We start from the raw sequence: 12,054 nt of genomic DNA, 5'->3' as shown, positions 1-12,054 counted from the left end.
GCAGCCTAAATACTGGAGATTCACTGCAAGCTGAGCAGGCAGCCCAGAGACTGGTGAGAGGAAGAAATACAGATGCTGTACCTAATGCTGCACTTCTCCCCTGCAGGTACTTGGGGAATACAGGCTGCAAGCACTGCTCTTCTCCTGCGTCACATACATAGCAATTGCTCCACAAAACTCCACCTCGTGAACAAGCTGTGCAAAGTACAAGCCAGAGTTACAGAGAAGAGGCGAGTCACACACCATAAGGCAGAAAATCACTGACCTAACCTGACCTTCCTCCCTCTAAAAAACACATTTCACTAAGTTCCTATCTCCAAATGGGTACTTGGGTTTTTTTTCCCTTACACCCTGTGTGTTACTCAGGTGCCTCCATTGCTTGGGTCAAGCAGGGAGCCAAGGCACCACTGCTGCACTTTGGAGGTGCAGCACCAAACCAAAGGCACAGCTCCTGCAAGCCCTCCTATGCCTGCACAGCAATGAGGAGAGGGCAAACCTGCGTCTGTAGGTAGGACAGGGATTGCTAAGGGAGCTGTGGAAAACAAAACAAAACACCACACAACTGTTCTGAACATCTCCTGCTCACACCAAGGACACAGGGCCACACATATACAGACCAAATGGCCAGCAAGGGGCTTGAGGACACCAGAGGAGGGAGCTTGTTTGGTTGATGGTTCAGGCTGGCTGAGTAGCAGGGAAGTGAAATACAGCTTGGTTTGTGTCCTGTGTTCTGCCCATTCACAGTGGGTACAAGGTAACACGGCTCTGCAGAGCAGCAGGGGGCAATACCTTTTTAACATCTGCTATCCTTTCCTTCTTAGAGGCTGGTTTTTCTTTGGTTTCAGGAGGGGTCTGCTGGGATTTCGAACCCGTTGATTCACTTTCGGATTCAGACTGACTTTCAGAGGACTCGGAGCTGCTGTTAGACTCGCTGCCCTGCTCGCTGCCCTGCTCACTCTCAGACTGGCTTGCAGAGTCAGAGCCAGAGGCTTCTTCGGATGCCGAGTGACTAATGGTAGAGAGAGAAGAGATTACATTTTAACCGTACTGTCAACAAGTAAAACCAAGCCACATCCAAGCTGCAGAGCTTGGAGTAGCCTAAATGCAAGTGTGAGGCACGTGGCTCTTGACACATGCTCTGCTTTGTTGCACTGAAGTGGACACAGTTCCCTCCCAGGGGACTCTGCTGAATGCAGAGAGGACAGCACAAGCTCCTGACCAGAGCAACGAGGGGTGCCACACGAGGAGCAACATGAGCAATACCACCTGCACAGGTCCTCCTGCTCTGCTCTCCACTACATCCCAGTATAACCCATTAACTGAAAGCACCAAGCACTGTGCAACATTATATCACGTCATGGTAAACATCACATTCCATTCAAGAGGGTAAACTCAGCAGAAAGGAGCTTGGCCCAGTCAAAGGAGAGCAGAAGATCACAGAGGTGCTTGTTCCGTTCTGCTTTACATCAACATGTTAATACACCAAACATTCAATTAAACACAGGCTCCTCAACAAAACAAAGCAGTGAGAAGCCAGAATACTCGAAATACCTTTTTTGTCCGATCTCTCCCACAACACACAATCACTTTCTCTTTTCAAATCCAATTAGAGAAAATGGAAAACTCGTTATAACACATTTGCCTGTAAGACAGCATTAGAAACCCCACGTCACAAGCCAAAAAGCAGTGCTGGAACAGTGAGACTACAAATGCTTTGAACAGGGAGCACCTCCTTCCAAGCCAGCTCTTATCTGCAGCTAAATGCTTCCATTAGATTTAAGAGTACATTGCAAATACAGCATCTTGAATAAAGAGCCAGAAAAAAAAACTTTGCAGAGGGAAAGCAGGTTTTTTAATATTTCTTCCTTTTACACAAGATACACTGAAAGCTCTGCTCAGAGTTCGTGATTAAAAATATACACCAAAGAAAAATAAAAGCATGTACGTAATTACATAAAGACACACAGAAATCAGCGCACGCTTCAGAGGCATCCACTTGCTGCAGGCAGCTACTGCTGGCGTGTACATCCTCGTGCAGATGGGACCAGTCACATCATGGAAGTCAGATCTCCACTCTCAGCCCCCGATGCTCAGAACTGCTGTAATTCCTGCGGGGTTTCCCTGCAGTCAGGCTGCAGCTGCCTTCTCCCATGGAGCGGGCAGAGGGCAGCAGCTGAGCGCAGCGGGAGCCTCATCCCAAATCCCTCCAGCGCAGGGCGTGCAGCCAAGCTCCCGGCCGCCATTTCACAGTCACCCCTCCTCCACCATCTTAGGTGTTCATTGCTGGGGTGGTTGGTGCTCTGGGTTTGTTTGCAAGGCCTGGAATGGAAGAGCTTAGTATTTGTTTGGGAGGGGAACAGGAATAAAAAACAGCTGTGAGCTGAGATGTCAAAAGGTAAGAGACATGTAGGCTTTTCCAGCAAAGGGGAGAGGATGCATCGTCACCGATGATTGCTGGTTTCATCATCCCAGTTGGTCTGGACTGGGATGAGGGTATTGCAGTGCTCCCCTCCCAGAAGGACAGGAAAATCCAGCTGAGCCACCGCTGTGTCCTGCTCCCGTACAGCAGCACAGCTCCTGCCCACTGCTCACCAGCACTCCCAGCTCCCACACCTGGCCCTGCCCTGCTGGGCCATCAGGCACCCCACCATCCCCCCCATCCTCCCTGAGGTCCTTCCTGAATTCATCCACAAATCCACTGCCATCTGCTCAACCTCAGTTTTGCAACTCAACCTGCTTCGAGAAGCACTGAAATTTTCTTTGCTGGAGACTTTTGGAAGTTCCGGCATTTATTCAAGAAAAACAAGGGATTTTTATTAGAAACCACTGCCAAAACATCCAAGAAAATGATTCACCAGCTGTTCCTGGGACAGCAGGACACGTCCTATGGAGCCACCCTTGGGGCCCTGACCTCAGAAGGCATCTGGAGGCATCCAAACCCCTGCTGTCACCGAATCAATGGCAACAATCAGGCTGGCACTGCATTAAGCTGGCAGTATCCCATGGGGGCACCAAAAAAACCCTACTTTTCCTCAATTGGATTTATTAGCAAGGGCTGGAAGAAATTAGAGCAACGCTGGGGCCAGACGGCATCGCGGTATTGTGCAAAGATGGAACAGCAATTGCTGGCCGCCTCCCACGCCAAAGCTCGTTGTAATAAAGCTTAGGGCCTTGAGAAACAAGGGACAGAAGGACACAAACAGCCATCACTCACGTACATTACCTACATTATGCAGACTCTATCGTTTTCTTCCTTGAAGCAAACAGTGATACATCAAATCAGGTCCCACCATTGTACAGAACCAAACATTGAAGGGCTCTTTCCTGAGGCTGGTTTGGGAATACATCCCACTTTAAGATACACGAGTTAACATCCAAAAAGGCCTCCTTTCTATTCAAGTCTAATCGAGGGTAAGCTCTAAACATCCAAGCAGTCCCACAAACCTCCAAATCAGTTGAGATAATCACCCGTGAACGTCAAAACCACGGCTGGATCGTTGGTAGCTGCGCTGAAGTGAGAGATTTTAATAGAAATTGCGATCTGCTAATGCTCAGCAGATCATGTTCCTTTGTTTTCTAAGAACTCCTTAAGGCCATAATGCTGGTTTAATTAAGAATCTGCTGGATGGAAGGGAAATATACAAAAAAACAACTAAATCATCCCTTACCAAGAAGGCCACGTTCCTTCCAAGAAATTAGTGGCTGAATGGCAACGATAAGACCTTTCACAATCAGGCATCTGAGTTTACAAGGCTATTACAGCACGCCTGAAGCCTCCTGAGTTAGCATTTAGTATTTCACATCTGAGCAACTGACTTCTTTTTATAGGAGATCATCTTTGCTCAGAAGATGCAAGGCATGATGACAACCCTCAGCACTGACCCAACACGTTGCTGGAGTCAAGAGCTGCCACAGAAATGGCTCTTACTGGCACCATTCTGCCCACACTTCAAAATTCAGCTTTCAAGAGATAGAATCTGAATCCAGCCAGTGGGAGAAATGAGGATGAATGGTCCAAGATCCTCCCATAAGCCAAGTCCCTCCCCAAAGTAAGATTTGTAAGTACTTGACACATCACTGTTTTGAATCTAAACAAGTTTGAATCCCAACAGCAATGTTCTGCTAGGCTTTGCAAGCTTAACTGGCACTATGTGCTGGCCAAGTAACCCTGGTGCTAGCCAAATAATCCTAGTGCAGGCTCAAAACAGTCTATGGCACATACTCCAGGAGCTGGATAATATCAGAAACCGAGCTCAGTGCTCCCCACATGCAAACACATGCTTAACCCCTGTGTGAGGTTGAACAAAGCTTCATGCGATGTGTAGAAGATGGAGGCCGAGGTCCCCACCTTCATCTCAGCTCATTGCCTGTGAACTGGGGACACAGGGCACCTGCTCCCACCCACCCAGCCCATGTCCCTAACACTCACCTTTCACTCGAGCCAGCATAAACTAGGTCACCAGAACAGCGCAAGGACACCATGCTTAGCTTAGTGGAGAAAGGGGCCAGCAGCATGACTCCGGTTTTGGGGTAGGATGAAGCCAGCACTTGGTTTGTCCACACCTGAACCCATGTCCTCCTCCTCTGGCAGAACCAAGTGATCCTGCCACAAGGGGCAGTTGCATTCCAGCCCCATGGCAACCCCAGCTGGGAACAAAGCGGAGGGGTTGGGACACGTTCCATCCATGCACCCAGTGGGCACATGAGGCTGAGCAGCTGCACATCTCCCCCAGCCCAGGTGCATTTTTCAGGTCCAGCTTTACCACCAGAAGGGGCTTCTCACTCCACGTAGTTCTTCAGTGCGGGCTGCCAGCATCACCTGCCCATCAGCAGCATCAGGCATGGAGGTAACCCTGGATTTACTCCAAAGCACACAGAGGCAAAGAGTGCAAGCCACCAACTCACAACTATTTAAACAGACACGCTTTCCTAACGTGACCTATGCACAGGTAGTTCTACACACAAAGGGAACGTGGCAAACCACATCACATGCACTGATCCAGCCAGATCCCACATTGCTGTTTTCTTTTTAACATTTCCCTGAATATAAACGTGATGTTCTCTATTATTATACACCAACATACACTGTGTTTACGTACAATGAGAATAACAAGCATTATCAGTTAATAGCGATGCACGGCCCAAGACACACAGCAGCTGTAAGACAGTACACAGAGCTTGTAGGAGAGCTGAGTGAACAACACCCAACCTGTGACACTGAAAATAAATCAATTCCTAACTTTTTGGGCTTGATTCTCAAAATCTATCACGAAAAGTGACAGGCACCCACCCAGCTCCTGAGGCAATGGCTTTTTCTAGTGATAACAGTTGAGACAGTTTAGTCAACAAAGTTTCCCAGCTTGGGTTAGTCAGTGAACTTATCTCCTGCAGGCAAAAATGCAAATGGGGGAGGGAATGGAGAGGAAGAAAAATGCTGCCATTACTCTGCTAGCAGTGCTCATGCACTGCGTGTGGCTCCAGTTCCAAACTACAATACACTGAATGCAGAGAGGCTCTTCAAGCAGTTCAGAATCAAGCCTCAAGCACCTTAAAATACAGTATATGTTGGGCAAATTGGGTAGGCTGTTATGGGGAACAAGAGCCCGTGGATTATATCCCTGCCAGATAACCAGATGAAATTGAGGGATTTTGAGGTAGAAAAATATTTCCCCAGTCTCACTTACTGACAGGCAACTTTTCTTCCTAAATAGGCACTTGTATATTCTCCATAGTGACTCTTTTTCCCCACGTGGCTGCAAACCCGGCTTGCAGAAAGTGGGTGTTAATTACATTTTCACAGCAGCAGGCACAACAGGGCCACCGTGCTACTGCATAAACCAGGGGATTATGCACCCAGCAGGCATCCTATCTGAATAACCATCTGAATTGCCTTGTGCCACTTGCCAGCCTGGCTGAAAGGACAGGAAGGGGAGGAGGCAGAGGGAAATCTTCACAGACACCATTTACTTGCTCCAGCACAGGACTCCCAAATGCCAAAGGCAAAGCAATCCTGAGCACAGAGCAAGCTAAATATATCCCTCACTGCTCTGCTGCAGCTCAAAGCACGTGGGGTTATCTTGAATGACAAGTATTTTCCAGAAGATCTCCCCCCCCCCCCCCACTACAAAGGCAACCCATTATGCTTGAATAATGAAACAAAACTAGTAGCTCATTCATGAGTGGGAGAGGGGGCTCTTCTGCTCTCTGATCTTTGAGCCAGAGGCTGAAAATGCCTGGGATGTTTAGCGGGGAGAAAAAAAAGAAGATAAAAAAAAGAACAGTGATAAAAGGAGTTACAACCTGTCTGCTTGATTAAGGAGCGCCATTGAGAACGTCCAAAGGCAGCATAGCATCCTTCCCTGCGCCAAAAGGAAAGCGCAATTGCAGACCTCAGGGATTTGAAAAGGACAGCGCTCTCCACGCCCGAGAGATGCAAAGCATCGCAATGCTCAGCATCCATTGCTGAGCACCTCCATGCAATGCAACCATCGGGTGCCTATACTTCTCCAGGAGGCTGAAACAAGGGGTGGGGGAACTCATTGTACCCCACTGCCACTGCAGCTCCTGTTCCGGGTAGCACAATGGGAATAGCACGCATTGCCAGATGTAAAGAACACTAAGCTGCACAACACATAAGTCAGGCCTAAATTACTGCAGCGAGGAGCTTGTGGCTTTTTCTCCATTTAACATTTGCAAGTTTCCTTTGAGAAGTAATAAAGAAACAGAATAAGATGAGAATCTGTGACTCAGAATCAGCAACAAAAAGTCAGAGGCACAGATTCTCTCCTGGTGCCAGATGACCCGCAGTGCAAAGAACGTAACTTGACCCGGCCTGAGAATATCATTCCAAGTGTCTGTTAAAAGCTCTTTTTAACCAACAGATTTAAGGCCCGCATTAAGCCTCCATTGTACAGACAGCACATGGCACGCAGAGCTCTCCAATCCACAGCCAGGCTGTGTTCAGAGCAGAGGCTCCTCCCCATGAAAGAGACGTAAATGACTCCTCGAGTTAATATGTGAACAATTACACCACGTCTTCTGCACCCAGCGAGAAAACTGGCAAGAAACAAACAGTTACAACTCTTTTTTTTTCCCCCCTAAGGTTCTTAGTGTTCTGGAGACGGGGAATTCTTCACATTGCAACACAATTGTTTGGAGCTGGGGTTTGTGAGCAGCGAACCGTTGAGCAGCAGAGCAAGCTGTGAGGCTCAGTGCTTGGCAAAGGCTTCCCAGGAGCACAGCCAAAATGTGAGGCTGTGTGAGCACTTACCAGCACCATACCAGAAAAGGATCCCAGCTGGGGGTCCCACATAGGCTACTTCTAGATGGATGATCTCAAAATGTTAACGTTAAGTAAACCACGTATTGAAAAGTGATAGCTTTGTAGCAGCGCTGCACAGGCAGCGCTGTCATAAATGCTACTGCATGCTTGGAAAGACTCATCAACGTTTTGCTTATTATAACCAAAAGACACTCCCAGCTCCAAAAAAAGGAGGCATGAGCGGCCTTACACAGACTTAGTAAAGCTTCATCATAAGCCACCAGACACTATTTTCCTTCTCAATGGTTTTGCTTTCATACCAAGGATCCTTTGCAGGACACAGTTTTTACCAGTATCCCACCACCTCTTGGACAGAGCTCGTTTGGTGGCTTTTCACCAGCAAAGTTTATGTAAGACACTATGTCAGTAGGGCAGTACATCCTTTGCTAGAAGGTGGCTTAACTAATTACAATAATCCAGGCTATCCCCTCCCTCAGTGTTGTTCTGTTCCTATTCATGTTCCTTGAAGGAGAGGGGAAGACAAACAGGAGATATAGAAGCATTTCTCATCCTCAGAACTCAAGCTAAATTCCTTCAGTAAGAGAAACGCAGGCAGGAGATGTTTGCAGCAGGGCTCTGGTAGGAACACGCGCTATGTGCTACAGGAGTGTTTGCAAAGGGTTACTGAGCTACCCAGGTGAGCTCTGGTTTTCTGTTTTCATTCAGCAGAAGTCAAGCATTTAAAGAAACTATAAAATGCCATTAGCTGGCTTAGGAAGTTTAACCAGAGGACACAATCCGGAAGAGCTGGAATGCAGCTAAATGCAGCTCCTTGCAGCCGGTGAGGCTTTGTGTGGAGTATCCATTCCTGGCAGCGCTCACAAAACAGGAAACCGACAAGTTTTAGGTCTCGGAATTGCGTGTTTGTAATTTGATGAGACATTTCCTTTGAGAGGATAATGTGAAACAGAAGTCACGAAAGAATAACAAGCTCCTTTGTGCAGCTTACATCACTATCGTACAAATTCCTCACGCATTACTCCTTTGGATTCCTGTTCTGAGAAAGCATTTTTCCCTTTTCTCAACAAAAAAAGCCTTCCCACAGCTTCATAAAGCGCACCCAGTGCTCCCATAGCACCTAATGCTCCCATAGCACCCAGTGCTCCCATAGCACCCAGCATCCCTCGCGCAGTCAGGTTGCGCACGCAGCCGCAGGCCTGGCCCAGCCTCCATCAGCGCCGCCGTCCAGCCAGCTGTTACCAGGCGAACACGCAGCCAATCCCCGGCCCCGCCGAGCACAAATGGCCTTTGAACTCAGCACCAGCAACTTCCTGCTGTTTTTAGAGTACACACAGTGCAATGCAGTATGTCTGTCAGCTATGCGGCACAAAGGAACAGCCATTTTGTGACTCCGCCGGACCCGCACCGAAGTGCCAGGCGGGGCGGTTTTCCCCTCGCCCTTTGCGGGGTATGGCGGGTTTCCTCACGCTACCGAGCAGGCTGAGCTGCCCTGCAATCCCCCCACACAGGGGCACAGCCATTAATGCTCGGCAGCCTCGTCCCCCATCGCTCCCCCCCCGCACCAAGTCCTGTGTCTGCAGCTACATCTTCATAAAATGGCTGCCATGGAGCAGCGAGCCGTGCTGGGCCGAGCCCGCAGCGCCCTGCCACAGCTCCGACACACACAGCCCTCAGGCCCACCCTGCTCTTGTTTTTTCCCCTCTTTTTTCTCTTTTTTTTCCTTCCCAAATGGTGAGAAGCACAGTCCTAAACGCTGTTCAGCCCTGCAGCCTTTGTGATAAATTCCTTGCATGCAGTGGCTCTTAACTTCCCTGCAACAAAGGCAAGGAGAGAGCCAAGGGAAAGCAACATGGTGGCTGTGTGCTGTGTGCCATCCCTGCATCGCTCCAGGGCTCACAGGACCCCCAGCTGCATCTCACTGCTGCAGCTCCCACCACTGCACTGAACTTGAGCACCCACCTTTCATAAAAGGCAACACAAAGAATGCTGGAAAGCATCAGGGCTGTGTTTGGCTGCAGGCAATTCATGCCCCAAACACACAGGTGGTGGTTATTAGAAGCTCCAGCATCTCACCAGACCCACGTGGAGGTGGCCCAGAATCAACTGCAGGGCAGCAGGGCAGGCCCAGCATCGAGGGGACACCAGGGCAGGTGTGGCTGCTCCCCCATAGCACCAGTCAGCTCACAGACTGGGGGTCAGCATCATTTGGCCCCCAGCAATGATCACCTGCTCCAGGACAATCCTCAGAGGGATTCTGGTTTGTTCACACAGCTTTTCGCTTCCTTAGGACTGGCAGTGCAGGTGTCTATTCCAAATAGTCCCCAGGCTGCACACTAAAGGAGCAGAGAAGCATCAGATTTTCCTAGTCCAGTTACAGTGGCACTGGTTGTATCCACCTTGTCCACCCACTGCCACCATCCACAGCTCCAATCCAGGACTACAGATGTACATATTCACACCGCTCAGGAAAAAAAACAAACCAAAACCAAACTCAACAGGCCAGCAGCATTTGAGGTACAGACACGAGTGCAGATTGGGGCTGCAGTAAAGCAAAGTGGTGGCTTTACTTCCTAGAAATCATTTCCCCTGCAACTTCAAGTCAACCTCAGGAAGTAAAGCCCATTTTACGACATTCAGCTGACTCACAGCTCAGAAGGCAGCTCGACAGGGCTCACTCACAAACAGCCTCGTGTTGGATTGTTCCCACACCTCAGGTGAGGGGATGTGAACCCACAGCAAGTTTATTTTGGGAAGAACAGTGGAAGAGGCAGCGTAACCTCACAACAGGTGTTGGTTTAAAGCCATCCAGATAAACAACCTTTCAAAGAAATCAGCAAAATCACACATGTGAGACTATGCAAATAGAATCACCCCGAGGACAAAAAACACAAAGCTCTTCTACTGCTAGATGTCTCTGTTTGCACCTCATATTCAGGACAGAATTTCAAGCAGATGCGCTACCTTAATTTAGATATCCTGAGCAAATCACACCTACTATTGCTTTAGCTGGCAATCCGCACTTAAAGCGACCAGAAAAACAAAGTGAATGCTCCTCTTTTAGTGAAAAAATCAGGCTTATAAAGCAGTATTTCCAACAACACCAACATTGTGGTTTGAAAATCTGCCTTCTGTTCAGATTGCATTATTATAACACAGCTGTATAGGTGCTATATGTTGTGTTTCAACATCCCCGAAGCTCGATTTATTAATAATCATTTTAAACTTACCCATATCCATTTTAGGATTTAAAATTCGTCAGTAGTCTCAACACATCCCCCATACCATAAATACACACATGTATATATATTTTCAGGTGTCACAGTACTCTGATAACAGACACATTCCCACAGTATTTCAAGTGTGCGTTTAAATAAGGTTAAATAATGGGCATCAAAAATACCAAACACCTGCAAACATCACATAAGAGTACATGTGATACAACAAACTGTTCAGAATTTGTTTTATTAGCATGCCTTCAAAATTACTTCACACCAAAGGGAAAATAAGAAACAGGCCAGAATTCCATCCAAATGAACAAAATGCAAAACTCGGCGTGTTTACAAACCAGAAGACAAAATAAATGCATGTAAAATTCATTTCCTCTTTTTTTTTTTCTCTTTTCTCTCTTTAAGTCGACCCATTTAATATAAAAAGAAGCAATAATTACAATCATGTATTCTTAACGAACCAGCATTTTCAGTATTCCATACTTTTCCTACATCAAGGATCAATTGATTAAAATCTGGAAATAATCTAATTACTGCACAAAATAAACAAAAATCCTCCGAGCAATAATGCATTAAATAAACAGACAATGCATTTGCAGCCTCTTGTTAGCAGCCCCAGGTTATATTTTATAATACAAAATGCCACGACCACCGGAGAAAAGTTGAGTCTAAATTGTATGAAAATATCCTAAAAATATCAAAACAGCATCAAAGTTCCACAAGCTCAAATAAAAAATGAAGTAAGGGCTGTCGGACAGAAAGGCGCTTCCCAGTTTATATTTTAAAATGAGCTATTTTTCATTCATGTAACTTTTTCTTAGGTCTATTTACTATAATTTACTACTACACCAGGCTTCTGTATGGCCTTCAGTTAAAGTTTAGACTTCTGAGATTCTTCAAAGGAAAAAAAAAATCCGCCTTGTATGTAAAATGGTGCAATGCAGCAATGGCTAAACCGACAAGGTCATTTTTCACAGCACAAAAAACCTAAAAACCGAAATTGAAAAGCTGGAAAAACACCCTACAGAGAAAAGGGCTCCCCTGAATAAAGGTACGGTACCTTTTGACTGTGACATGGGCCCTTAAGTCACAACACAACTTTCAGAAATTGCTACCGAGAAAAAAAATAAAAAATAAATTAGGGTGTGGCATGCTAACAATCTCAAGGTCATTCCTTAAAAAGGCAACAAAAATCAGGAAAATGTTCTATAGGGAGCACTGACAGTAACCCGTGGCTGTCAAAGCAAACAGGGCATTCACAGGTTTTAGAGAGGAAAAAAAAAAAAAAGAAAAGAAAGTTGATAGATCGTACCTCGATGCATTGCTGTGGACTGAACCCTCCTCTCCTTGGCTTTTGTCCTTATTTCTCATCATCTTTTTATTCTTAAATAATAAGAGGGGGTCAGGGATGTCTGCTTGCTTTGAAGTCCTGTGCCCAGGTATTTACTGTCAAAAGTTGAAAGAAAGGTAAGGTCCCAGCTCGTTTCACTGGCTTTCATTATCAGGAACAAAGTCCTGACGCTGCAATGATATTGTTATAACAAT

General features: G+C 46.9%; 1 protein-coding gene across 9 annotated transcripts in view; it reads right to left on the bottom strand.

The window, feature by feature from the left end:
- The window catches only part of CHD2 (chromodomain helicase DNA binding protein 2), a 100,460-nt gene that overhangs the window by 34,093 nt on the left and 54,313 nt on the right, over positions 1-12,054 (bottom strand). For 4 of the 9 annotated variants that reach the window (XM_032446881.1, XM_032446880.1, XM_032446882.1 and 1 more), the window contains 2 exons: positions 11,822-11,955; positions 790-1,009 (listed from right to left, as the gene is read on the bottom strand). In XM_032446881.1, the coding sequence (XP_032302772.1) occupies positions 790-1,009; positions 11,822-11,883 (282 nt within the window). In that variant the 5' untranslated portion in view covers positions 11,884-11,955. Of the gene's footprint in view, positions 1-789; positions 1,010-4,429; positions 11,956-12,054 lie in introns of those variants that run through there. The other 5 variants (XM_032446886.1, XM_015873106.2, XM_015873104.2 and 2 more) reach the window with 5 other exon arrangements.

This window comes from Coturnix japonica, chromosome 10, assembly GCF_001577835.2.
Source record: "Coturnix japonica isolate 7356 chromosome 10, Coturnix japonica 2.1, whole genome shotgun sequence".
NCBI classification, from domain to species: domain Eukaryota; kingdom Metazoa; phylum Chordata; class Aves; order Galliformes; family Phasianidae; genus Coturnix; species Coturnix japonica.
Note: the sequence above shows the minus strand (reverse complement) of the source record. Positions and strands in the feature narration are given on the sequence as shown.